The sequence below is a fragment of the Capricornis sumatraensis genome, chromosome 2, assembly GCF_032405125.1.
Source record: "Capricornis sumatraensis isolate serow.1 chromosome 2, serow.2, whole genome shotgun sequence".
Taxonomy (NCBI): domain Eukaryota; kingdom Metazoa; phylum Chordata; class Mammalia; order Artiodactyla; family Bovidae; genus Capricornis; species Capricornis sumatraensis.
The window spans coordinates 192,131,881-192,159,030 of record NC_091070.1 but is presented as its reverse complement, the minus strand read 5'-3'; the positions used below and the strand labels follow the sequence as shown (position 1 = coordinate 192,159,030).

The 27,150-nt window shown below is 53.5% G+C and overlaps 2 protein-coding genes across 2 annotated transcripts in view; one reads left to right on the top strand and one right to left on the bottom strand.

The window, feature by feature from the left end:
* Positions 1-1,584: 1,584 nt before the first annotated feature.
* TTC22 (tetratricopeptide repeat domain 22) lies at positions 1,585-25,460 on the bottom strand. Its single transcript, XM_068966585.1, has 7 exons — positions 24,894-25,460; positions 7,864-7,919; positions 7,539-7,654; positions 6,797-6,915; positions 5,149-5,310; positions 2,649-2,801; positions 1,585-2,121 (listed from the first exon to the last, which is right to left on the bottom strand). Exons 1-7 carry the CDS (start codon positions 25,458-25,460, stop codon positions 1,585-1,587), a joined length of 1,710 nt encoding a protein of 569 aa, XP_068822686.1.
* The window catches only part of CIMAP2 (ciliary microtubule associated protein 2), a 38,795-nt gene continuing 37,103 nt past the window's right edge, over positions 25,459-27,150 (top strand). Inside the window, exon 1 of the mRNA XM_068961440.1 lies at positions 25,459-25,602. Coding sequence (XP_068817541.1) covers positions 25,459-25,602 — 144 coding nt within the window. The remainder of the gene's footprint in view (positions 25,603-27,150) is intronic.

The following is a 27,150-nucleotide window of genomic DNA, read 5'->3' as shown; positions in this document are numbered from 1 at the left end:
ACACATAAACGCCTAATGCTTTAGTGTTATCAGTTTATTAGTAGTTTTCCAAACCAGAAAAATGCTGTAAGTAAGTTGGAGGGACAGGATGGGGAGGCTAGGGATTGTGACTATGAGGAAGCCACTTCCCTTCCAGGGCTCTCAGTCTTCCCAGAATGAGAGATCTCTAGGGACCGCACGTCTCAGTGTGTTCTCCACCTATCACTGGGGACATGAGAAGTAAGGCAGGGGTGCTGGCCTATCCCTGGTACCGTCTAAGTGTCAGGAAAATGAGTAAAGCAGTGAGTAAAACTTTTTTTTTTAAGTGGGGGAAGGAAATGCAAAATAAATCACAAACCATTATGGACCGGTGGTGGTGGGGGCGGGGGGAGGTGTCTTGCCATTGCGATTACATACAACCAACACTCTTGCAGTCTGGAAAGAACTTGGTTTTTTAGAGTTTTAAGTTAAATTAGCAATGGCAACCCACTCCAGTACTCTTGCCTGGAGAATCCCATGGGCAGAGGAGCCTGGTAGGCTGCAGTCCATGGGGTCGCAAAGAGCTGGACTTGACTGAGTGACTTCACTTTCACTTTTCACTTTTATGCATTGGAGAAGGAAATGGCAACCCACTCCAGTGTTCTTGCCTGGAGAATCCCAGTGACGGGAGAGCCTGGTGGGCTGCCGTCTATGGGGTTGCATAGGGTCGGACACGACTGAAGCGACTTAGCAGCAGCAGCAGCAGCAGCTCCTCTTGTTAGTAGGACCATAAGAATCTAGCTTGGTGGTTTCCAGATTTGCTAACAATCAAAGCCGAAGTCTTTGACAATAAAATTCTACATCTGTGATTCTATAACTTCGATTTCAAGAGTGTAAAATTCCAAGATTTCCTTCAGTGTCTGGTAGAAGGTTTGAGATTGGGCACAGGCGGCACTTCCTTGGTTGGGGCCCTTACGTTCCCCTAAGAGTAAAGAAATCAAGGGAAGATTCTACCAATGGGCCTCATTTCAGGGAGTTTGAGGGTCTTTCAGACCAAGTTGGCCAAGAATGAGACCTGCTGGAAGACTGTTAGAGGGCAGGAAAGAGCGCTGAGCAGCCAGGTGTAGACTGCGGCCTTGCCCTTATCTGCGCTCTGGCAGCTCTGCCCTCTGCTCTAGCCACGACTTCTCCCACTGCCAGACCTGAGACCTACTCCAGTAGAGGGGGCCTTATAAGGATAGAGCGTGGCTCGCGGGAATCCAGTAACAGGCTCCTGGGTACTAGAGCACCTGCCAAAACGGAGGCAATTATCTTCTGTATCTCTTGGGAGACGCCATGTTACTTTTCTGCATATTCGCACAATTTGGGCCTTCCCATTGGCAGTTCCCCCACTGGCCCCTCGCGTCTGCCCCCAGCCTCCCTTGCTCTCCTGGATCAGGCTCTTTTGCCTCCGTGGACACGTCCAACTGTCCTTGTGTCTCAAGGTCCCCATTCCAACTCCCGGAAGACAAGTCTGATGGGCTCCACTTACCCACCAGCCTATGGCACAGCGAGCCAGTTTCCAGCGCCTGGACCAGGTCCAACCATCTCCGAGTGGTGGGAAGGGGCGGGGAGTCTCAGGGACCCTCAGACGGAGAACGCGCGGCGGTCCCGCAGGGAGCTCACGCCCTCGCCCTTGCGCTCCATGGTTTCGAAGAGCAGCCGCACCAGCGCCGGCCGTCCCTGGGCCACCAAGGCCCGGGCCAGCCCCAGCACCTCGTCCGTGTGCGCGCGCCACACGCGCTGCAGCTCCTGCCTCAGGCGCGCCGCAGGGTACTTGTCCTGGGCGCGACGCAGCCACACATCGACCTCGCGGCCCACCTCGCCATCGCTGAGCTGCGCCTGGCTCCACTGCGCCAGCAGCGCCTCGAGCAGGCAGCCGAAGCCCTCGGCGTGGCTGCAGCCCGCGTCGTCCAGCTCCACGGCGCGCTTGAAGCAAGCCGCCGCGTTGGCCTCCTCGCCCTTGATGCGCAGGCACTTGCCGCGCAGCAGCTGCAGCTCCGGCAGCGTGGCGCCCAGCTCCGACTCGCCGGCCTTGGCCAGGAAGACCAGCGCCTGGTTCAGCGCTGCCTCGTCCACCGCCAGCAGCTCCTGCACGGCGTCCACGCCCATGTAGTAGTAGACCTGGGGTGGGGGCCGCGGCGTGAGCTTTCCTCCCCGGCTCTCTTGCTGCTCCCCCTTCATTCCATTCTGTTTTTAAAATTCCGTGCATTCATTCCCACCCTCCCCTCCTTCAACAATTATTCATCGCAAAGTTTGGTCTCCCTCTCCTGGAGAAGGAGACAGTGCTCTCTCTGATTCCAGCTCCAGCCCCACCAATCTTGGCCATATAACCTTGAGCCGGACCCTCTCAGGCTGCAGTTTTCTCTCACAAAAGATAGTGTAACCTCTCGGTGATTATTCCCTGGGCACAGAAAGATACAGAATAATGGCCCACGCTTTCTGAGCGCTTAGAAAGAACTGGGCCCTGTTCTGAACGCTGTTGGTGCATCACCACCTATAACCCTCCCTGTAGCTGTAGGAGGCAAGTACTGTTACGGGCACAAGGATGCCCCCACATGCCTCTCCGTGTCCTCAGTGCCCTGGCCTGACAGAGTTAACAGTTTTTGTTTAGTAAGCCATTGACTGCTCAAGCCAAGAGGCTGCCTTACCTGGCCGATGTCCAGGTAGGTCTTGAGGCCTGGGCACACCTTGACCACTTCCTCGAGGTCAGCCTTGGCGCAGGCCAGGTGGTTCCTGTCAGGCATGCCCCCAAGCCCCAGCTTGCCTCGCTCCAGGTCGTGCAGGTAGGCTCTGATGTGGATCTGCCCACAGAGAGTCAGCTGAGGGAAGATGCTCCAAGCCAGGACCCCTGCCTTCCTTACTGTCGTCAACAAAGCCTCTGTTTTTTTCCTCAACAGCAACTCAGGGAGCTTCTGTGGTGCAGTTGAAAGCCCCTGAGACTGGGACTCAGAAGTGCTAGGTCCTGGTCCTGTGCCAGCTTGGACCAGCCTCTTTCTGGGCGCTAGTTCCCCTCTCTGTGCAATGAAGGGGGTTGGATGAAGAGCCATTCATTCATTCTCTCACTCATTCATTCAACAAATATGTTCTGAGTGCCCACCATATACCAGGCCCCGTGCTAGGTACTGGAGTGCAGTCGTGATAAGACAGATGAGGTCCCTGCCCTGGCAGAACTTAACATTCTAGTAGGGATGATGATCATAAACAAGTAAACGGTACCACTTCAAGTGGTGACGAGTACAGTGAAAAAATAAACAGGTGATGGGATATAGCTGACTAGGGGAGGGAGTTATTTGAGATGGGATGGCAGCACCGATTTTGTGAGGGTCTGTGTAAGCAAGTAGTGTGGGAAGAATGCCAAGTGGCCCCATCTTGTAAGCATCAAATTACAAATGATTCCGGACCCTTGCTTTCATCACCACTTCCTCCTTTTTCCCCCACATCTGTTTGGAGCATTTAGAAAATCTAGAGGTTCAGGAGAGTTAGGGAAGAGGTGGAGAAAGAGGAAGTAAGAAAAAGGGGTTGTTGTCATTGAAGGTATTAATACTTTATAGCCATCAGTAGGCTCTGGTTCTAAGATAGCTTCATAAGGTGGGGGTGGGGTGGGGGTGGGAATCTTTGGCTTTGGTGCCAGTTGAACTTGGCTGAATTCCAGCCCTTCCTTCTCTTTATTTGCATGACCTCTGTGAGCCTCATTTTCCACATCTGAAAAATCAGTACACTAAGATCTTCCTTGGAGAGTTACTGTGACAATGGAGAGAACATGTTCTAGCCGGGACCTAGCACCTGGGGGGTGCTCAGTTTATTCATTCATTCAACAGATTGTCAGGAGCCTGCTATGTGCCAGGTACTGTTCTAGAATATATAGTAGAGAGCAAAATGACAAAATTCCCTGCCCTCGTGGAGCATGCATTCTAGCTGGCGGGTGGGGGGAGAGAAATAAACATAAATCAGAAAATAGTATGTTAGGGAATGATAAATGCTAAGAAGAAAAAATAAACCAACACAGGAGGACACAATGTGTTGGTGAGAGGCTGACATTTTCAGGAAGATGGCTGCTAGCAGCTGCCTCTTCAAGCCCTCCATGAAGTGAGGGAGGAAGCCAACTGGACATTTGGGAGAAGAGCCTTCTAGGTAGAGACCCTAACTAGTAACTGCTGGCAACATGATTATGTCATCGGGACCAAGACCCAGGGAGCAGATTCACCCTCATGTCCCATGAAAGGTAATAGAGAAGGCTGTTTAGCCTGGAGCAAAGTAAACTCAGAGGTCCAGATCTCTGCCCCCAAGCAGTGCATTCAGTGGGGACTCCTAAGGGCAGATCTGAGACTAGTGTGGGGAAGCCAGAGGCAGGCAGCTCTTGGTTAAATTAGCAAGCTGCGGAGCTGAATGACCATAGTGGACTGCCTTAAGAGACAGTGAGCCAGTTAAAAAAATACCTAATAATAATAATCAACCACTTATGAACTCTTCCTATGTGCTCAGTACTGAGTTTTACACACAGAATCTAATTTAAGCCTCATAACAACACTGTGAGGCAGGTACAATTACCTTCAGCCTGTTTATAGATGAATAAAGTGGGGCTCGGAATTTAGGCAAGAGTGTAAGTGAGGATGTGGGATTTGAATGAAGGCTAGCTGCGTTGAGAGCCAGAGCTCTTCTTCCCGACATTAGATTTCCTCCAGTACACCCTCTGCCTTCTACAAGCACCTCCCATACTCCTGGCACCTGCTTCAAATGTGACCTCACTTAATCTTCTGACAATCTGTTAACATAGATGTTATGATCTGTATCTTCCAGATTTGGGGATGTAGGTTTGGAGGGGTAAGTGGCTCACTTGTCCCAGGTGCGACAGCGATAAATGGAGAGGCCAGAATTCCACCCAGGTCAGTCTGACTGCCTGAGGTGCTAATCAGAGAGGAGGCTGGCAGGTAGTTGGCCAGGTCATTGTAGAAGGGATGAGCAGTGGGTGGTAAGCTCCTTCATTCTCTAACTTGATAATCGTAGAGAACACGAACTGTGAGCCTTGATGACACCTAAGCTCCCTTCTACCATGAAGGCTCCCTGACCTCTGGGCTCTGGCCACAGAGTCTTGGCCCTTGTTCTCTGATCCTTAACGGGAGAAGGAGGCAGAGCTTCAGGCTGACTCACCTTGGCCCTTGTGCAGTACGCCTGCCAGTTGAGCTCTGGATCTCGTAGGACGTCCAGGGCCATGTTGCAGGTGCCAATGGCCATGTCCTGCTTTCCGAGGAAGTGGAAGATTTTGGCTAGGCGATTAAGGATGGGAAGTTGGTCCTTGGCAATCTCGATGGCCTGGGTAAGGGACAAGGGTTAGAGCAAACCATCTGTCTGGCTGTTTGCTAGAACTGGAAGGTCATCTCTCAGTAGGGCCATATCATCCCCAAATTTTCATCTCCCATATCCACCTTCCAGCTCCAAATGCAACCATATCACGGGGCCCAACACTTTGGGGTGCAACTCATTGACACTCAACTCCCAAGAGCCTAACTCACTGCCATGCTCTCTGCCGTTTTCATGGACATGTCCAGTGAATCCCTCCAGACCCCAGGTCAACCCCTCTTTCTCAGACTTATCAATGTGTGCTCCCTCATTTTTCCAGGACAGGTGGGAAGAGGGGCCAGAATCAGCCTCTGCCTCCCTCACACTCGCACAGTGTTTCTATCTGGGCCTCAGCATCGCCCCACTCCCAGTCTAGTTACTGACAGCTCCTGCCTTGTGTTTGTTGCTGCCCCTGAGAGAGTGAGCTCCTGCAGGGAGGGGCCTCATCTCTCCACCTCTGTGCTCAGCACAGAGTAGGTTCCCAAGGAGGGGCAAAGGCAGTGTGTTAAATCAGACACAACTCTTGGAGCACACGTGAACTAGAGTTTATGCTCCACTCTGTTCTGAGATCTCTCACCAAGAAACTGCTCATCACCCATCAGCCAACACTGTGACCTGTCCCAGGGCATCATGCTGACTGTACAGGGGATGAGAATCACAGGGTCCCTGTCCTCCAGGAAAATCTTAAAAAACTGAGCTCAGTGTGAAAATTGCCACCGAAACAAGGTGTCAAGAATAAGGCTTGAACAACACTTTAAAGTTTGCAGTAGACAGTTTCATCCACTACCTTCTTTGAGTCTCTCAATATCCTAGAAGGTGGACAGATCACATAATCAACATATAAGGAGGTTCAGGGATGGAAGTGACTTGTTTTAGGGTCACAGGGCCTGTGAGCAGAACTGGCATCCACACCGTGCCACACTCATTTTCTTTCCACTGTGCCATGGGGCTGCAAAGGGGAAAAGCCTGAGGGTTCAGTTCAGTTCAGTTGCTCAGTCATGTCCGACTCTTTGCGACCCCATGGACTGCAGCATGCCAGGTTTCCCTGTCCATCACCAACTCCTGGAGCTTGCTCACACTCATGTCCATGGAGTCGGTGATGCCATCCAACCATCTCATCCTCTGTCGTCCCCTTCTCCTCCTGCCTTCAATCTTTCCCAGCATCAGGGTCTTTTCCAATGAGTCAGTTCTTTGCACCAGGAGGCCAAAGCATTGGAAAATTGCAACTAGCTTAGAAGACAGGCCTGGGAAATGGGATAGGTCAGACCAGGCATTGGGAGGGTCTGACTCACTTTGCTTTTTCGTTTGGGATGGAGAGAAAGGTTTGGAATAAGGGCACTTCCTGAGTAGGGCATGGAGGTGGGGAGAAACCCAGAGAAGCAGTGGGCTCCAGGGACAGGAGGCTGGGGTGTCAGGCTTTGTCCAGGTTTGGAGGGTGATTGTAACCAGGGGCACATACCTTGCCAAAGCAGTCCAGGGGGTCAGTTCCCGAAAAGCCGCAGTCATGGACACCCATGGGCGTGGTGGAGAAGGTGCCCTTCCTCTCCAGCAGCATCCCCAGGTAGCACCAGGCCAGAGCTGGGGGCCAGGGGAGAGGCGTCTCAGGGAGTCGCAGGTGGGGAAGGGGAGAGCAGGCAGGGGCCAGCACCACCCAGGTGTCAGCCCTGGGAGGACAAGGTGGGGGGCAGGGGCAGAAGTCACTGGGCCACCGAGGGAGAAAGAGAAACAAAGGAGGGCAGAGGGGACTTGCGAGTGAAGGGGGAACGATTCCAGCACCTGTCTTGTGTTTTCTACATCCCTTAGGGGCCCTCACGGAAGGCGCCTTCTGCTGTCTGACCCCAGCTCTCCCCCAGCTCTGTAGCTCTGGTCCCTGTGTGACAGCGACCCCTCCCGTCTCCAGAAGGGCCTTCATTCCCCCACCACAAAACGGGGATAAGAGGCTGAAATGGGGAGAGTTCTGTCTCTCACACTCTGGGTTACAGACAGGCCTGGACACGTGCCCTTGGAGTGATGTGCAGGCACGCATCCGCTGGGTGACGGGTGTGAGCTCCTTGAGGGGAACAGGGAGTGGAGGGGACAGGCTGAGGGAGAGAAAAACAGAACGAGAGGTGGGGACAGTGACAAGGCTGGCAGGGCTGCTGATGTGTGCAGGGAGAGCCCAACCCCTTCCCACTCCTCCCTGCCGCCCGCACGAGCCCGACCTCGGGGCTGGGGGTCCGAGGACTTGAGGACTTGCTGCAGCAGGGCCAGCGTGCGGTTGAAGGCCGGCAGCCTCTTCTGCTCCTCGCTGCCCAGCTCCAGGAATATGCCATCTAACCTGTGCCCAAGAAGGGGATGTGGCTGATCAGAACCCTCCCAGTGGTCCCCAGGTTGCCTCGAGTCCTCCCCAGGCTAGTGGCAGGGAGGGGAACTTGGAGCGCCCTTGCCATGGAGATGGGCTCAGCCATTTCCCCCCTGGGTTCCAGGCCCCACCTCCCCGCCCCACCCTGTCCCTCCCCACCACCCCATCCCCACCCCCAGCCTGACCTGATGAAGAGCGTTGCCATGGTGAAGTACCAGCCCCTTTTCTCCTCCATCGGGATCTAGGGAAGCAGAGAATGGCTTGTGCTGCTGCTATTGAGGCACTGGGGACATTGTTCATAGAGTCCCATGCTTCCCCTGAGCCCCAAGAAGCAGCAAGTACACTCTTGATCATAATCCTGCCTGGTTCTGCCACTGGCTGGCCGGGTGACCCTGGGCAAGTCACTTCGCTTCTCTGACCACGGAGGATTTGACAAGATGATCTGAGTGAATGCCCCAAGCAAGGGGTCCATTTCCTCCCCTCCCCTCCCCTAGGCTCCTGATCCCCCCACCACAAGGCCCATACTCCACTGGTCACCTTCTCTCTTCCCCGCCATCTACCTGCATCTCCCCTTTGGCCCCATCTCTCGCCTTCCACCTTCCTGAGAAGCCCCTTTAGGCATGTGAGTGAGTTCAGCTGAAGCCCAGGAAACACCCCCCGCCACCAAACTTGTTTCCCATTGTTATTCTTGCTAACTTTGCTGTGCATTTAGACTGACTTGGGCACCAGATAAAATATTTATGCCGTTATTTATGGGAGTAGCTGCTCCTGCCTCTGGAAGGAATTTTAATGAAAACCAATAAAACCCCCAGTGCATATCAGCAGCTCTGCCTCAGGCTCTGGCCCCTGCCTCCACATTAATCTCCTGTGGTTGATTTCCAGGCTCCATTCTGCACTCACCAACCCCCACCCACCGCGGCCTTCTCAGCTTAGGGTCCCATTATGCCTCCACCCCCCACCCTCAGTAGTTAGAACCAAGTGTTCAGCCAAGCCAGCATTTCTGGGCATCTGTGGTGTGAGGCCCTGTGTTGGGTGCTTATCGGCTGTGGCACTGAATGGGACCCACACCCTGGATGGACTCACAACCTGCCTGGGAAGACAGACACAGGCATAAATAATAGGGCTTGAAGGGGTACCTGCCGTGTGCCGGGATCTGACACGCATCATCTCAATCTCACAACCCTAAGGCAGGCGCCACTCCCACTTCACCGAGGCACAGACTGAGGTTCAGAGAGGTAGAATGACTCGCCCAAGGTCACACAGCATGCAGGTGTCGGAGCTGGGATTTGAACCCCATTTGTTAGTCTCCAAAGCCCTTGCTCCTCACATCACACTGGCTTACCAATAGCTATAATATGAAACAGAGTTTGATCAAGACCAAGAGGTGGATGTGGACAAATGGAGCAGGAGAGGGAGGCCATTTCCAGTCAGAAGACTCAGAAGGTCTCACAGAGGGCTCAGACGGTAAAGAATCTGCCTGCAATGCAGGAGACCCAGGTTCAGTCCCTGGGAGACTGGGAGAAGTGAATGGCAACCCACTCTGGTGTTCTTGCCTGGAGAATTCCATGGACAGAGGAGCCTGACCAGCTACAGTCCACGGGGTCGCAAAGAGTCGAACACGACTGAGTGACTAACACACACACACACACACACACACACACACACAGGGTGGGCTGTAAGGTGGGTCTTGAATTGGAGTGGTATTTCAGAGGGTGGGGTGGGGCACAAGGGCGTTCCAGGTGGAGGCTCAGCCTGGACACGTGTGGGCAGTTGAGGAGCATGGAGCACGGTGAGTAAGAATGGAGGCAGGGGGTAGCTAATGCTGGCAAGTTAGGGTGTGGCTGTTCTGGGCTGGCCCGTTCAGAGGAACAGAGGAAGGGGGTCCTGTGAGTAGATCCCAGTGAGCGGTGTGACTGCCCCTAGGAGAGAGGTGTGAGCCCAGGGCCAAGCCAGGTCTGGTGGGAAAGCCAGACTAAGACACAATGAGCAGAAGGAATACAGGGGCTGTGGGAGGAGGTTTCCCACATGACCCAGGGGGACCCCCAAGGCTTCCAGAGGAGGGCGTGCTGGAGCAGGGTTCTTAGGGATAAGTAGGAACCACCAAGGTGGATACAGCGAGAGAGGACATCAGATGGAGGGCACATTTGTGCAAAAGCTCAGAGATGAGTGAGCAGGTGTGTCAGGGGCTGCATGCAGCCTGGAGTGACCAGCACCCCATTTTTAAGGGGTGAAGGGAGGAGCCAGCAGGAGCACATCAGGAGGGGCCCCTGAATGCCAGGCTCAGAACCTGGAAGTCATCTGCAAGGCAGTGGGGAGCCATAGCGAAGGTTTGAGCTGGGGAGTACAAGGATCCCATGTGTTTTTGCACCCACATCACCTTGGAAAGTTACCCTGTTACTTAAGTGGGAATATGTGTATGGGGGCTTTGGCTGGGAACAGCGCTGTCTGGAAGGGAGAGTGGCAGGTCTAAGGATTAAGGGGCATCCATGAGAGCTCAGTGGAGAACACTGACCAAAGCAAAAAGCTGGGATGGGCTGCCGGATAACCTTAACGTGCTGTGCCTTCATAGGACCTGGGACATGGGAAGGGGACTCAGGTTCATAAGCCAAGCTGGCCAAGGACCTTGACACAAGGTCAGCACCTGTCCACATGAAGGACCAAAGCATGTGTGCTTCAGGCTCCCTGGCTGTCTGTGGGTATGATCCCATGACCTCTGGTTTCATGCCCACTTTGAGGTTGGCTAGGCCGAGTCATGGTGGGGAGACACAGAACCTGCTCCCCTTTTCAGGCTCCTGACAAGGAAACATGACCATAGAGACAGCCGTTGTGCTAGACAAGGAGAGGGCTGCAGTGCCCAGAGCAGAGGCTCGGTGGCTAACAGGCCTGGCCACAAGAGGAGGGTGGCCCTGGGTGGATGTGTTACCCCTTAGAGGCTATATCCTTATCTGCAAAAGGGCACTGTGAGGCAGGGCCCAGTCTTCCACAAATATCCATCAATATCTGCCCCCTTTCTCCTGGTTTGGGTTAGAGATGTGCAGGGTTAGGAGTGTCTGGGAGGCTGCTTTGCCCTGTTTCAGTTCTAGTTGGGGCATTGAGGTCTCAGGCTCTGGCACACTGAGTCATCCTGCCTTACCCCACTTTCTAACAGCCCCCCCCCCACCACTGTGCTCCTAGGGCTTCAGATGCCCCGTAGGGTCCACAGGTTCCCAAGGTTGAAGAGCAATGTGCTATTCTCAGGCTCTGCCTGGATCATAGCCACCCTCTTGTTTGGTATTCAAGATCCAAGAAATTAAGTGATGTGTCCAAATCACACAGTACATGACAGAGTTGGGACATAAACTCATGCCTTCATAGTTCTAGCCCCAACGCTTGTCAACAGCACTCGGCTGTTTTAATCAATCCCGTTATTATATCCCTGAGACCACTGAGACCACAAAGGTGAAGCAGCTTGCTGAGGGTGACACACTGGTTACTATCAAGACTTGAAACCCAGTGGTTTCACCACTATTCTGATAGTCTTGAATAAGTTAAGCCTGGTTATCGTTTGCACTAAGTAAGCAATACTACCATCTAGTGGCAGAGTGCCTGAATTGCCGGGGCAACTCCTGAATAACTCTCTTCCCTTCTGCTGCTGCTAAGTCGCTTCAGTCGTGTCCGACACTGTGTGATCCCATAGACGGCAGCCCACTAGGCTCCCGCGTCCCTGGGATTCTCCAGGCAAGAACACTGGAGTGGGTTGCCATTTCCCTCTTCCCTTCTACTTGAAGACTAAAACTGTGATTTTCAGAGAAGTAGCTAGCTGAGTGACATCTCTCTGATAAATTTCAAATGGAGCCCCTCCTCAGATCCCACTCAAGGTACCATTTGCAGGAGGGCTTATAGCGTTGCAAATTAGAAGTGGAGTTAATGGTATAAACAGGCCTGGCTTGAGCCCTCCCTGTGCTTGGGTTCCAACCCTCCATCCCTAGTAGAGAGAGAGACCATTCACTCTGCTGTGCAATTCTGGTCCTAAAATAAGCTGTCTCTTTAAAAATCCTTCTGGTTGTAACTGAAGCAGCAGCTGAAGCTGTTACCAGGGGCAACCTGGCAAGCCATGGTGCGTTAAATTAAATTAAACAGGCCTCTGACTGCCCCCTCCCCTCCTGAAGAAGGGAGGGGGTGTTCTTCCTCTCTCCTGGAGAATGAAGTTGCTGTGAAACCTCTGATGGCTGCAAGGAATTCACTTCCAGAGTTGATGGCTCCCAGAGGCAATATATTTGGAGGCAGCCCCCTGGGACGGGGCTGACAGGACCTCTGCCAGGAGAAGAATGTTGACTGAGGGCCGCCCGGGGTGAGCTGGGGCAGGACACCCCACCCTTTCTGTTGTTTGTCCTTATGAGGACCCCATGAGCTGGGGGCTCCAGGGTCTACAAGGGGGTGCTGGCCAGTGGGAGAGTCTGCCCAGGCTTCAAGCTGGACGGGCTCAAGTTTGGTGGCTGCTCCGTGGCAGATCTGTGGGAGGGGACGCAGCAGGGGCCAGGCTCCAGCACTGCCCTTCAGTAGCTGGGTAGATCCTGGTACTAACTGAGGGTGAGAGTGAGGCACAGGCAAGGGTTCTCAGGACATTTCCCAGCTCCTCTGAGGCCCTCACCAATATTTCCCTCACTTTAGAGTTGGGCTCACAGAGGCGGATTCTTCCGATATTTCATGCCAAGTCTCCCTCTTCAAATTCATGTTGTTACCCCCAACACCTTGCTGCAACTCTGTGCGGTGCTTACCATTTACAAAGTGCACTCATTACAGAAGCCATGTGATCCTCAGAAAGCCCTGTGTGGAATGTTAAGTGGGTCATCATCACCCCGTTGGGTGGGAACACTGAGGTGAGACGATATCCTCAAAGACACACGACTAGTGTGACAGCCTGGACTGAAACCTGGAAATGCTGGGGTTTTTGCTATATGAATAAAAGTGCATTTTACTGAGCACTTACTATAAGTGCTTACTATAAATGAGGCACATAATTTACATGGGTTATCAAGAAAGTAAGGACTACAATTATCCCGATTTTACAGAAGAGGCACCTGTGGCCCTAAGTGGCCCTGCTAGACGGTAGCAGAGCTGGGAACCCAGCAGCTTAGCCCCAGAGTCCCCGCACCTAACTACCCCAGATGCGTGGTTCTCAAAGTGGAGTCTCATGACAGTAGCATCAGCATCCCCTGGAAACTTGATGGAAACACTACACGGGCCTCTCGCACTGTGGAGAGCCGAAGGAAACGGCAGGCCAGTGCATCTCTTTTTAACAGAGCAAAGGATCAGCAGTTGTGATCTGCAGGGAAGCCTGAAGATCCACGCTGCCACAGCTGGGTGGGTAATCGACAAAGGTGGGTGATCTGGCAGAACCTATAGTGAATATCAGGGTTAGGATGAGACCCTATAGAGCAGGTGTGTGCTAACTTGGCAGATATAAGGATGGGTCTCAGATGGCTAGTTCATTTACTTCAAAAGGTGACCCCCAAAGAAGGAAATGTTGGGCTCAGCTGGTAAAGAATCCGCCTGCAATGCGGGATTTTCCCAACCCTGGGTTCGATCCCTGGGTTGGGAAAATCCCCTGGAGAAGGGAAAGGCTACTCACTTCAATATTCTGGCCTGGAGAATTCCACGGACTGTATAATCCATGGGGTTGCAGAGTCGGACACTACTGAGTGACTTTCACTTTGGCTATTTTAGGGGATTTCAGCAGAAGCTCTCTTCATATACCAGCGGCTTACATGTGTCTGCATAGGCTCTGTGTACAGAGCAGGTGTGTGCTAACTTGGCAGATATAAGGATGGGTCTCAGATGGCTAGTTCATTTACTTCAAAAGGTGACCCCCAAAGAAGGAAATGTTGGGCTCAGTTGGTAAAGAATCCGCCTGCAATGCGGGATTTTCCCAACCCTGGGTTCGATCCCTGGGTTGGGAAAATCCCCTGGAGAAGGGAAAGGCTACCCACTTCAATATTCTGGCCTGGAGAATTCCACGGACTGTATAATCCATGGGGTTGCAGAGTCGGACACTACTGAGCGACTTTCACTTTAGCTATTTTAGGGGATTACAGCAGAAGCTCTCTTGATATACCAGTGGCTTATTAATCTACATGTGTCTGCACAGGCTCTGTGTGTGCGCGTGTGTGCTCAGTTCTTTATGACCCCATTGATTCTGAAGGAAAATGTCTGCCTTGCAGTTCAAACTTTGCCCCTGAGGACTTTGTAATCTGTGTTTCAGAGTCAGTTCCTGAGAGCTGACTAATTCTCTTTCAGGGGAGGGGCAATGAGGAGGAGGAAGGAGAATGAATATTTCTCGACCGTCGACTGTCCACTGGCACTTCCTTGCACTGTGGCCCTGAGCCTGCACAGCAGACTGAGAAGGTGGGACACATCCTCCTCCTTTTACTGGTGAGGAGAGAGACCAAGAGAAGAGCTGCCCAGCCAGCCCCACAGGCCAGGGGGAAAGGACCAGGATTCAAGTTCAGATCTGCCTCCCTCCAGCGCCCCTGTTCTTTCCACCTCATCACACCGACCCTGTGGAGGCTGATAATGCAGAAATAAAAGTCACCAGGTGGAAGGCCTCAGAAATAAGCTCTTCCTGCTCAACTGGAATGTCCTCAGTGATGACACAGAGCAAGCCTCTGGGCTCTGCACGTGGCGCCCCACCCCACCCCACCTGGCTCCCACGGGGGCCTGCTCCAGAAAGGCAGGGCAGGTGAGGTTCCTACTAACCCAGCTCCTGCCTCAGTGGGGGTAAACACTGATGGGATGGGAGTCACCCCCCACTGCCTCTGCCTCCCCCAGGGTTCCTGGAAAGCCCACTGGCCCAGCCTGGGCCTCAGTTTCCACATCTACAAGCAGGGATGACCCACTGGTCTTGCCTCTCACAGGTGTGTGGGTGAGAGTGGTCCAGCGTGACTGGGCAGAGGGGCCGGGGGATGGGTGCTGAGCCACGGAGGTGAGTTGCCTATTCAGCCCTGACTGGGTTCCCTGCCATGGTCTTCATGGATTTTAAGATCAGAGCAGATGGACGGCAGCTCCCCATCGTCACCCCCTTTCTGGTCCTAGACCCAGAGCCATTTCTCTAGTCCAGAGCCCCTTTTCTAGTGAAAAGGGGCTCTGTCTAGTCCCGGGTCCAAACCCAACTCTGGCACTAGGTGGATCTGACGAAGTCTCCTGCCCTCTGTGATAATAACAGTGATGCCTGCATTTTCTCAGCTCCTCCCATGGGTCTGGGCTGTGTGCGCTGTTAACACACTCTGTCTTTCCTCCTGTAAAGAAGGCAATTGGGTCAGAAGATGCTAAAGGTAGCTTTGGCTCTGGGGTCCTGTATCAATGAAGAGGGGAGAACCAGTTCTCCAGATTGCCAGAAATAGAGGGAATGAAGCCAGCAGCAAAGTCAGAAAGTGCTGTTACGGCACCGAGGCCATCAGAAGGCTGGGACCAGAGCCTCGGGAAAACTGTCCCTCAGCCAGGGCTTCATGTTGGAGAGACCTGAGTCCATTTCCAGACAGCCACTTATGACTGTGTGCCCTTGAGCAAGTTGCTACACATCCTGGAGCCTTGGTTTGCTCATCTGTAGAATGGGGTTAATAACAGTTCTGATTCCCCAGCATTTCTAGGAGGTTCAAGTGAGATAATCTGTGAAAAGCGCAGGAGTGCACAGTCTCTAGCTCATTGTCTAGTGTGAGTCATCCAGCTCCTTTTCTAGTGGAACCAAATCAAATCACTCAGATTTGTGGAGCCATGAATGTATGTATACGTGTGTGTGTGCAGATGCGCGTGTGCCTGTGCATGTGTGTTTGCAAGCACCGTGGGAGGAGAAACCCTGCCTATGACCTCAAAAGTTGGAGATCAACTCTGAAGTCCTCAAAGCACCATTCCTGACGTTCCCCAAGCTGTGATTTCCTCCCACTCTGTGTGTTTATGTGTTTTCTTCTGCCAGGAGGTTTGTTGCTTCCCCCACCTTTTGCTCTCAAAGCGCTTCCTGTCCCCGAAATCAGCCCGGCCACCACTTCAGTCCAGTGATGGAGGACTTTCCTACCTCGCACAGCCACTCAGGCAGGACTAAGCCAGGAACCCAAATCCTGACCCCTGGCTCCCAGTGGGGTCTTCTCCCAATTTCATTGTTCTTTTCCCAAGGCTGGCTCTGGGCAGAGTTGAGGGTGAGCTCAGGGGCAGGAGGAAGTCTGAGGAGACAGAAAGGAAGGTGGGTGCTCACTTAGAAGGAGTCTTGGCTGCCCCATCAGGGGTTGAGGATGAGCAAGCCACATCCACCCAGGCTTGCTGGGGCTGGCCTTCCCTCTGTGACCCCGTTGCCTCTTCCCGCACCCCCCCACCAGGCTGGTACGACTGTCTCCATTTCACAGAGGGAGACATGGACACTCTGAGAGGTTGCACAGCCGGCCCAGGCCACTCAGGTGTCCTGCAGCGTGCAGACTCCCACACCAACACTCTGACTGCGGGGCTCTGACTGTGGGGTCCCAGCAGTGCCTCTGTGTGCACAGTGGGCCCAGTTGCCAGGGTCTCGGGCACCTGCATTGCTGCGGGGGGGATGACTGGGAGAGTGGGAAGGGAGGCTGGGGGAGACAGGGGTGTGGGGAGCAGAAATCTATTGAGAGGGCAGCTCCTTGAGGAGTTCCCTGGTCCTGGCCTCCCTGATGGTGGCAGAGGGGTGTGTGTGTGTGTGTGTGTGTGTGCGTGCCTCCCTGATGGTGGCAGAGGGGTGTGTGTGTGTGTGTGTGTGTGTGCGCGCCTCCCTGATGGTGGCAGAGGGGTGTGTGTGTGTGTGTGCCTCCCTGGTGGTGGTAGAGGGGTGTGTGTGTGTGTGTGTGTGTGCCTCCCTGATGGTGGTAGAGGGGTGTGTGTGTGTGTGTGTGTGTGTGTGCACACGTGCCTCCCTGATGGTGGCAGAGGGGTGTGTGTGTGTGTGTGTATGTGTGCACCTCCCTGATGGTGGCAGAGGGGTATGTGTGTGTGTGTGTGTGCACCTCCCTGATGGTGGCAGAGGGGTGTGTGTGTGTGTGTGTGCACGCGCCTCCCTGATGGTGGCAGAGGGGTGTGTGTGTGTGTGTGCCTCCCTGATGGTGGTAGAGGGGTGTGTGTGTGTGTGTGTGTGTGTGTGCACATGCGCCTCCCTGATGGTGGCAGAGGGGTGTGTGTGTGTGTGTGCCTCCCTGATGGTGGTAGAGGGGTGTGTGTGTGTGTGTGTGTGTGCATACGCGCCTCCCTGATGGTGGCAGAGGGGTGTGTGTGTGTGTGTGTGTATGTGTGCACCTCCCTGATGGTGGCAGAGGGGTGTGTGTGTGTGTGTGTGTGTGTGTGTGTGTGTGCACCTCCCTGATGGTGGCAGAGGGGTGTGTGTGTGTGTGTGCCTCCCTGATGGTGGTAGAGGGGTGTGTGTGTGTGTGTGTGTGTGTGCACACGCGCCTCCCTGATGGTGGCAGAGGGGTGTGTGTGTGTGTGTGTGTATGTGTGCACCTCCCTGATGGTGGCAGAGGGGTGTGTGTGTGTGTGTGTGCACCTCCCTGATGGTGGCAGAGGGGTGTGTGTGTGTGTGTGTGCACCTCCCTGATGGTGGCAGAGGGGTGTGTGTGTGTGTGTGTGCACCTCCCTGATGGTGGCAGAGGGGTGTGTGTGTGTGTGTGTGTGTGCGCCTCCCTGATGGTGGTAGAGGGGTGTGTGTGTGTGTGTGTGTGTGTGTGTGTGTGCACCTCCCTGATGGTGGCAGAGGGGTGTGTGTGTGTGTGTGTGTGCGCGCCTCCCTGATGGTGGCAGAGGGGTGTGTGTGTGTGTGTGCCTCCCTGATGGTGGTAGAGGGGTGTGTGTGTGTGTGTGTGTGTGTGTGCACACGCGCCTCCCTGATGGTGGCAGAGGGGTGTGTGTGTGTGTGTGCCTCCCTGATGGTGGTAGAGGGGTGTGTGTGTGTGTGTGTGTGTGCATACGCGCCTCCCTGATGGTGGCAGAGGGGTGTGTGTGTGTGTGTGTGTATGTGTGCACCTCCCTGATGGTGGCAGAGGGGTGTGTGTGTGTGTGTGTGTGCACCTCCCTGATGGTGGCAGAGGGGTGTGTGTGTGTGTGTGTGCGCGCCTCCCTGATGGTGGCAGAGGGGTGTGTGTGTGTGTGTGTGTGTGTGTGTGTGTGTGTGCGCACCTCCCTGATGGTGGCAGAGGTGTGGGTGTTTGTATGGGTGTGTGGGTGTGTACATGCCAGGGACCCTGGATGCTGACCAGCAGTGACCTCTCAGCCCTTCCTGCTAGGTCCCAACCTGCTGGGTGCGGCAACAGTGTGGAATGCCCACACCTTTGTTTGTGAGGCTGGCTGTTGGGCCTCCCAGCACCGGCTCCGTCCTGCCTGCCCCAGCTGGTCAGGTGGAATCTGGATGGCCTGTGTGTCACCTTGAGCCTGTTCTGTCCTCTGTGTGACAGAGAATCACAGTACCCAACGGCAGTGTGTCTGTGAGGTTTGATGTGCTAAAATGAAACGTGCTAGCGAGTGTAAAACTCAGCTCCTCGCTGGCTCCCACTGCCACCCAGAGCCAGCCCTGCTCCGAAGCAGGGTGAAGGGTCTGCTGTGTATGTGCACGTGGGCGAGTGTGTGAAGCCACCAATATTCTAGGAAAAGGGGGAGGAACTCACACAGCTTGAGTCAGCTTGGGACAGAGATTTTGCTTTCAGAGAAAAATAAGTTTTTTACCTTATTTTAGAAAAATAATAGGAATTTTAAGACTAAAAAACCAAATTAAATTTAGCAACAGTCAAAAATTCCTCTTAGGTCCAACCCTGTGCCAGACGCAGATAGAGACAGAAGGCTCACCCTCTTGGGGGCAAGAGAGAAACTGCTTGCTGATGAGTCAGAGGCTGAGAACAGCTCTCCTGTGGAGCAAAGCCCAGGGCCGTGGGGGCCCGGGGAGGAGTGGACAGGCAGGGGGCTGGGCCCCACCATGATCTGCACCCCACCTGGAGCCCTGCGTAGTCTCTCTCTTACTCCTCACAGCAACCCTATGAGATGACGTTAGAATCCCAGCTTGCAGATAAGGAAACTGAGGCTCAGAGAAGTGAAGTGACTTGCCCATAACCACCTGGTAAAGGAGGAAGAATTTAAACTGTATCTGTAACTCCAAAGGGTTTGCTCTTAATACCTTTCAGCCTCAAGACTCCACCAAGAGTCCATCTAGGACTGTGTGTGGAGGGCTGACGGGGGAGGAATGATGGATAAAACAATCTGCCTCATCATATTTTTGTAACTTGAAGACGAGGAAAGAGAGGGAAAGAAGGGCTGAGAGGGAAGTCACAGACACCCACTCACACACAGATATACTGCTTGTTTTTGAATATTGGGCTGAATTACTAACTTTTATAACGTTTTCTCTTGTAATTTTAGTTAGCAGATGAGCAGCTGTCATTGGTTCTTTGGCTGACCTTTACTCTTTGAGGTCTCGGGGGCTCCTCCCTGTCTGGGATAGTCCCAGCCCCCTCAGGATGAGGAATCTCTTAGAGTCGCTGTACCCGGCAGGTTGGACCGCCGGTCACGGCTCCTGTGGGTGGCAACCCTCTCCATGATGGGTTCCTCGGCGGCTGCTCCACTGTCCCACTTCTTCGCCAGCCCAGCGCTGACTTCACTTCTGCCCTCATCCTGCTTACCCCCCACCTGCACACATAGCAACCTTAGATTTCCAGGAGGCAGCCCTTGTGGGGGGCTCCCCTCCCCACCTCACTGGCCATCTGCACTATCCTTATTGCACCCCACTTCTCCGGCCTCTCCAGAAAGGGCAAAGGCTTTGGAATCAGGTAGAGTGGCGTGAACCCAACTGCCACTTACTGGCTCTGTAGTCTTGCGCAGGTTACTTAGCCTTGCTATGCCTCAGTTCCCTCGCGTGTAGAATGGGATCAGAGGGATCTTGTGAGGACTAAGATAAAATCCGCAAGGCACCCGGAGAAGAATACTCTACTTCTGCATGCTGAATATGCTGAATATTTAAGCAGAATATTCATGAATATTAATTACTGTGTGAAAGTGTGCGTTGTATGAAGGAAGGCTTCAACATGCAGGTGAAATCTGAGCTGGGTTTTGATGAATGGAGCTTGCTTTCTAGGCAAAGGGAACAGTTCCTGCGGTGGGAGATGTGAAATAGCGCAGCATGTTTGGAGAAATATGAGTAGTTTAGAGTCCCTGGGAAGTAAGAGTAGGGATTCCCTGGCGGTCCAGTGGTTAGGACTTGGTGCTTTTTCTGCAGGGGCTCTGGGTTCAATCTCTGGGTTCAACTAACCTCCCACAACCAAGGGGCGGGGCGGGGGGGGACAGGAAATGCAGCTGAGGAGGGCAGGAATCAGACTTCAGAGTCCATATCAGCAGGGCCACCGTGTCCTCCCCCTGGGAAGCTTCCGGCCACCCTCTTTCCAGGCCTCACCCCCTGCAGTTCAGCTGTCACCAAAGGACCTTTGCACATACCACGCCCCTGCCAGGAGTGCCCTCACCCCATTCCTGCCAGGACACTCCTGCTTCTTCCCGAAGCCTCCCCCAGTCACCTGTACTGAAAGGAAGTGCGCCCTCTCTGAAGCTCAGTTATTGTCACTCTATGCCCAGGACCTCAACTTGCCAGGTCCCCATTAATTCCAACACGGGTCTTGATGTCCCCAGAGTGGACTTCCCTTCTCAGCCTCTGGGGGAAGGGGCGGTGTCCTGTTTTTGGTCCAGAAACTATGGTCTCTGGTGTACAGAGATGAGAATACCAGATCACCTGACCTGCTTCTTGAGAAACCTGTATGCAGGTCAGGAAGCAACAGTTAGAACTGAACATGGACCAACAGACTGGTTCCAAACAGGGAGAGGAGTATGTCAAGGCTGTATATTATTGTCACCCTGCTTATTTAACTTTTACGCAGAGTACATCATGAGAAATGCTGGGCTGGAGGAAGCACAAACTGGAGTCAAGATTGCCAGGAGAAATATCAATAACCTCAGATATGCAGATGACACCACCCTTATGGCAGAAAGCCAAAAAGAACTAGAGAGCCTCTTGATGAAAGTGAAAGAGGAGAGTGAAAAAGTTGGCTTAAAACTCAACATTCAGAAAACTAAGACCATGGCATCTGGTCCCATCACTTCATGGCAAATAGATGGGGAAACAATGGAAACAGTGACAGATTTTATTTTCTTGGGCTCCAAAATCACTGCAGATGGTGACTGCAGCCATGAAATTAAAAGACGTTTGCTTCTGGGAAGAAAAGTTATGACCAACCTAGACAGCATACTAAAAAGCAGAGATATTACTTTGTCAACAAAGGTCCATCTAGTCAAAGCTATGGTTTTTCCAGTAGTCATGTATGGACGCAAGAGTTGGACTATAAAGAAAGCTGAGTGCTGAAGAACTGATGCTTTTGAACTGTGGTGTTGGAGAAGACTCTTCAGAGTCCCTTGGACTGCAAGGAGACCCAACCAGTCCATCCTAAAGGAATTCAGTCCTGAATACTCACTGGAAGGACTGATGCTGAAGCTGAAACTCCAATACTTTGGCCACCTGATGCAAAGAATTGACTCACTTGAAAAGACCCTGAAGCTGGGAAAGATTAAAGGCAGGGGGAGAAGGGGACAACAGAGGATGAGATGGGTGGATGGCATCACTGACTCATGGGGATGAGTTTGAGTAAACTCCGGGAGTTGGCAATGGATAGGGAGGCCTGGCATGCTGCAGTCCATGGGGTTGCAAAGAGTCGGACACGACTGAGCAACTGAACTGAACTGGTGTACAGAGCTGAGAGACGATTGTCTCAGGCTATGCAATAAATACCTGTGACCTCAGCCAGTCATAGGCACATCTGACTCATCCCTTTGCACCACTCCCCCAGAGACAGGACTCCAAGAGGGCTAGCTGATGAAGGAACAAATGTTTGCTCCTCCCTTTGTCCATGAGTTTCTGAAAGGCAGGAGTTCTTAAAGATAGGGCCTGGCACACAGTAGGTGCTCAATAAATGTTAAGAGGCTGAGCATATGCCTCTCAGACTTGCTCATAATTTGCCAGTTTATGGGCACTTTTACCCCATGATTTGATTGGATAATCACAGTAAACTATTGTTTAATGTTTATAAAGCAGATATGAGGCCACGAGATGAAAAGTGACTTGTCCAAAGTCACACAGCAAAATAATAATAGCTGGGTGCTTTAACTCAAGCCTTCCGCTCTAACTATACAAAATCATCATTGTCTTCCTGATTGTGACTATTTCTTGAGCATCTGCTCTGTGTAGGTAGTTTATAAGCACAGGCATGCGTGCATGTTAAGTTGCTTCAGTTGTGTCTGACTCTTTGCAACCCTTTGGACTGTAGCCCACCAGACTCCTCTGTCCATGGGATTCTCCAGGCAAGAATATTGGAATGGTTTACCATGCCCTCCTCCAGGGGATCTTCCTGACCCAGGGATGGAACCGGTGTCTCTTATGTCTCCTGCATTGGAAGGTGGGTTCTTTACCACTAGCGCCACCTGGAAAGCCCATTTATAAGCGTGATCTCTCCTAATCCTCAGATGATGAAAGGGAGGGAGGGCTCCAACTGTCTCCTGGGATTGTTGGGGGCTGACCACAGCCACTCTGTGCAGACCTGGGGAGCTGCCACTGGGCCAGGCACAAGGATACGGCACAGGGCCTGGCGGCCACCTCCCAACTGAAGACATTAGTTCCCTCCCTGAAGCTTTGGGCAGGGCCCCGACTGCCACTCTCTCTGGTGGTCCCTAAAGAGAAGGATGTTTCCACACCATGGTAGGGCAGACTAGCAGCAGGGAGGGAGGAGTCAGCCTTTATTCCATTCCAATGCCCTAAACGTCCGCCTCCCTCCCCACCTCCTCCAGGAAGCCTTCCTCCAGTGAGCCCCCTCCTGAGAGCAGGAAGGAACCCTGGAGACCATCCAGTGCCCCCTTCCCACTCCCCTTTCGCAGTGGGGAAACTGCAGTCCAGACAGGAGAAGGCCCCAAGGTGGGTGACTACAGCTGAGATGAGAACCCAGGCCTCCTGGCCCCCAGTCCAGGGCTCTTCAGGCCCCACTCTGAGACCGTGACCACAGTCAACATATACCAAGCTGGCCAAGTCTTCTCTGGAGAGCAGCTGACATTCAGGGCTTCAGACTCAGGCTTTAAAACAGGAGATCTGGGGTTGTCTGTGATCCTGCTATCCCTGTGCAAGCTCTATTCCAGGCGCTTTTCAAACATCAGCTCTTAGTTATGACATCTACCAAATGATGATGTCCCCATTTTACAGATGAGGAATCCTAGGATACAAGTACCATTATTATCCCCACTTCCTAGAATGGGAAGCTCAGTGATGCTCAGGACCAACTAGAGGTGAGAGCATGAAGGACTGGGACTGGGACCTGGATTGTCTGACTCAGCGTCTACCGTCTTCACCTCCACCCTGCGCTACTCCCCTTAAGTCAAGCCCGTGCCTCCCACATAGCACTCCCTGAGGTCTTAACTCCACATTTCCTCTTAGGCTTTGGTGGAAAGTGTTCCAAGGGGGTGTGCAGAGGCTTTGTGAATGCAGCCATCCTACTCATGTGTAAAAGCTTGTTGTCAGTTAACTATCACAAACCTAAACCATGATTTAAAAAAGTCATCATTACCAACTCAATCCTGCCTGTGCTATGCCTTCAAGGAAAAGTCACGGCACCTCTCTGAACTGTGGTTTCCTCTTCTGTAACAGAAGGATAAGGCCCTCTATATCAGGGTCAGCCATCTAATGCAAGCAGTCTTTGGGATGGCCCCCAGTGATCCTCATCACCTGGTATTCATGTCCCTGTGTAACGCCCTCTCTTTGCATGGGGGCTGGACCTAATGACTTGCTTCTAATGAAGAGAAAAATGATGGGATATCCATGAGGCAAGGACCTGTGGGAGTCTCTGACCAACAGCCAGTGAGGAATTGAATTCTGCCAACAGCCAAGTGTGTGAACTTGGAAGGAGATCCCCTCAGCTCCCCCAGGCTGAGCAAGCCTTCAGATGAGACCGCAGCCTAGAGGCACCTAGCTGAACCATGCCTAGGTTCTTGAGCACACACACTCTGAGACCATCAGTGCTTATTGTTTTCAAGCTGCTAAATTTCAAAGGATGTTTCTTATACAACAATGGGTAACTCATATACCCAGTATTTGTCTATTTAGTGCCAGGCCTACGCCACACAGACATTGACTCAAGAGAGCACTGATGTGTCCAGGTACCATGCCAGGTATTGAGTTTACAGACAGACATCCCTACTCTCAAAACCTCAAGGTTGAGCTGGGGAGACAGACTTGTAAATGGACAGTGTGAGCAACATTGTAGGAGCCCCAAGGATGTCCTGACCCAGCCTGGTGAAGTCAGTGGAGGGGATGTCTGAGAGCAAGGAGAACCTTCCAGGCAAGGGTGGAGCAAAGGGCACCTCAGAAAGAGGCTGAAGACCTGCCAAGGCGGGCTGTAAGGAGACCTGGTCCACAGGAAGCAAGGGCAAAAGCTTGGCTGGAAGGGGGAACATGGAAGAGGGAAGGCAGAGAGCAAGATCACAGAGGGTCTCCAGTGCCCACCAGAGAGCCTGGGATTTATCTGCTAGGCAGTGGGGAGTCACTGGGGGTTGTCAGCAGCTGAGGGATGTGACTAGAAAGATTGAGCAGCATGACCACTGGCAGCAGGGTGGAGGCAGAAGGGTCAAGTCAGAGGGCAGAAACCCAGGCAGGATGATGGTGACCATGTTGGTATAGACAGGGAATGATGGAGGCTGGGCTGGCGGAGGGAGGCATTAGAGGAGTGGATAGGCCAGGGAGATATGGGGAGGTGGGATGCACGGAATCTGAGTGGATGGGGATGGTGGGTGAGGAGGAGAAAGGAGTCAAGAATGCTGCCAGTTTCTGGCGGGATGCAGAGCTGTGCCTTATAGCGAGGTGGGTGCACACAGATGCCGGGATAGGTACTTGGAGGAACAAGATGACAGGGGTGAGTCGGTGTGCTGAGTTTGCGGTACTGCCAGCAAAGAAACCTAGGCAGGCTAACCGGCTGGAATGTGGGTCCACTCCCGAGTCCAGCAGAGAAGAGCTACAAGCCCAGTCTGGGACTCAAGCGGGGAGAGGCACACTGGAATGGCATTCCGGAAGCCAAAAGGCCCGGGGCCAGGGGAGAGTGTGTGGGCCATGGGCGTCCCTGGGGACGTTAGGGGCCGCGACCCCAGCCAGCCCTCCCAACCTGGAGACGTCACCCACCTGCTGCGCATAGCCCAGAGCCTTGTCGTAGAGGGCGATGCCAGCCTGCAGCACGCGAGCTCGCTCCTCTGGGCTGGCGCAGCCCACGTCGAAGCCGTGTGCGTAGCCCTGCTCCGCCAGGCAGCGCGCCGCGCGGAGCTGGGGGTCGTCGGCTGCCCCTCGGTCCCCCGCCAGGCCCATGAGGCTGGCCAGCTGCCCGGCGCACGCTTCCTCCTCTTCCTCCTGCCCCAGCCGCCCGTACACGTGCGCCAGATTGGCCCAGGCGTTGAGGTTACCCGGATCCTCGCGGGCCACCTCGAGGAAGCGCTCGCGGGCCTCGTCCAGCTCCTCCAGGTAGAAGGCGAAGGCTCCCAGGAGGTGGCGCACGGCGGGGCGCTGCGGAGCGGCTGCCAGCTCCAGCTCCTGCCGCAGTCCCTCCCTCTGCAGCTTCAGGTCCCGGGCGCGGAGCGAGGCCGGCGAGCGCGGCTCGAAGTTCAGCTGCATCTCCAGGTGGAAGTGGCCCGGGAGGTAGTCCAGGTCGTCGATGAAGGCGTCCAGGTCCTCGGCTGCGGGCTCGGACTCCGCCATGGCTGCCCGGCGGCTCCCCGGGCCTGGCCCCCAAAGCTGCAGTGGAGAGGGGCGCCCCTGCAGCGAGCCCGGCGCTGGAGGCGAGGGTCAGCGAGCAGAAGCCTGGGGCGCAGCCACCGCCTATCCCCGGCGCCGCCCGCCGGTGGGTGGGTCAGAGCGACTCAGGAGCGCCCTGTGGGTGTTTCCGCTTTTGCTGCTCAGCCGCTTTTAGACGCCTGCATTGCACAACCAGGTGTGCCTGATACACTGATGTGGTGCCAAATGCGGGGCGTGTAACGCCCAGTACCTGGCAAAAGGTGTGGTTTGACTCTCTCTGCTCAGCAGATGAGAAAAAGTGAAGCTCAGACAAGAAAAGTACTTGCCCAGGTCACAGAACTGGGTGTGCCCAAGCAGGCCTGGGACCCAGTCTGCTGAACCCCAAGCCAGGCCCTTCCTCTGCGAGCACTCCTCCATCTTGTGTGAGCTCACCGAGTCAGCCCTGGCCCTTCCAGTCGGCACCAAAGCTGCCCTCACTCCTGTAGCTGTCGCAGCTCCTCCACGCTCCTCAGTGTTTGCTTTTCCTGTTCTCTTCTGCAGATCTTCCTTAGCCGTTATTCATCAGGCCTCCCCACTTGGGATTTCTCTGCCTCCTCTCTGCCCTGCAGTGGGGCCCCAGTGGAAAGACAGGGTTTCCTGTGCTGCTTTTAATCCCTGATACTGTGTGAATGGGGCTTCCCTGGTGGCTCAGAGGTAAAGAATCCGCCTGCAATGCAGGAGTTGGAGGAGTTGCATGTTCGATCTCTAGGTCGGGAAGATCCCCTGGAGCGGGGCATGGCAACTCACTCTGATATTCTTGCTTGGAGAATTCCATGGACAGAGGAGCCTGGTGGGCTACAGTCCATAAGGACGCAAAGAGTTGGACACAACTGAAGTGACTTAGCACAGTGTGTGAATGAGTGGCGCACCCAATGTGTGAATGAGTCTCTAGATTCTTTCACACTTTATTCTTCTCTCATCTGTGACATGAGGGTGATACTCCCTCCCCCAGGACCAGGGTAGATGTCTGGGTAAACTTGGTAAATGTCACTCTGGATAGCTACCAGCTCCCACCCATTCTGCACTCTGGGTTTTCTTGCTCTTGCCAGTGTTCCCCCAGGCCTGGCATCAGCCCCTGTCCTCTAATAGAAGGGCTGGGCTCCCTGCCTCAAAGCTGCTAGTCCTCCAGGACTTGGATTTTTCAGGTCTGAACTTCTGAGTTCCTCCTACCCTTCATTTCATCTGCGGCTGGGCTCCTAAGACCCTGTTACTTTATCTTCATGAAAAAAACCGATCAGCATTTTCAGAAGAGGAAATAGAGCCAATTTGTAAACTTGGAAAAAAAATATTTGACTTGAGCAATAAAATGGCAAATTAAAACAGCATTCTGGAGATATTTTTCACCCATAATTTAAAATGTGAAATTTAATGATCTTAATGAAAAGTTGTTACTATAAATTGCTGGTGATCATGAGGTGAAATGTGGGTTGGGTTCCTGACCTGCTTGGGAAGATCAAAGATGGATTCCTGGGGTGTTTGACTTTTTCCCCTTTTTTCACTGTCATAAAATTACCATTTTAACCATTACATAAAATTTACCATTTTAACCATTTTTAACTGTACAGTCAGTAGCACTAAGTACAGTCACATTGTGCAACCATCACTACCATCCACC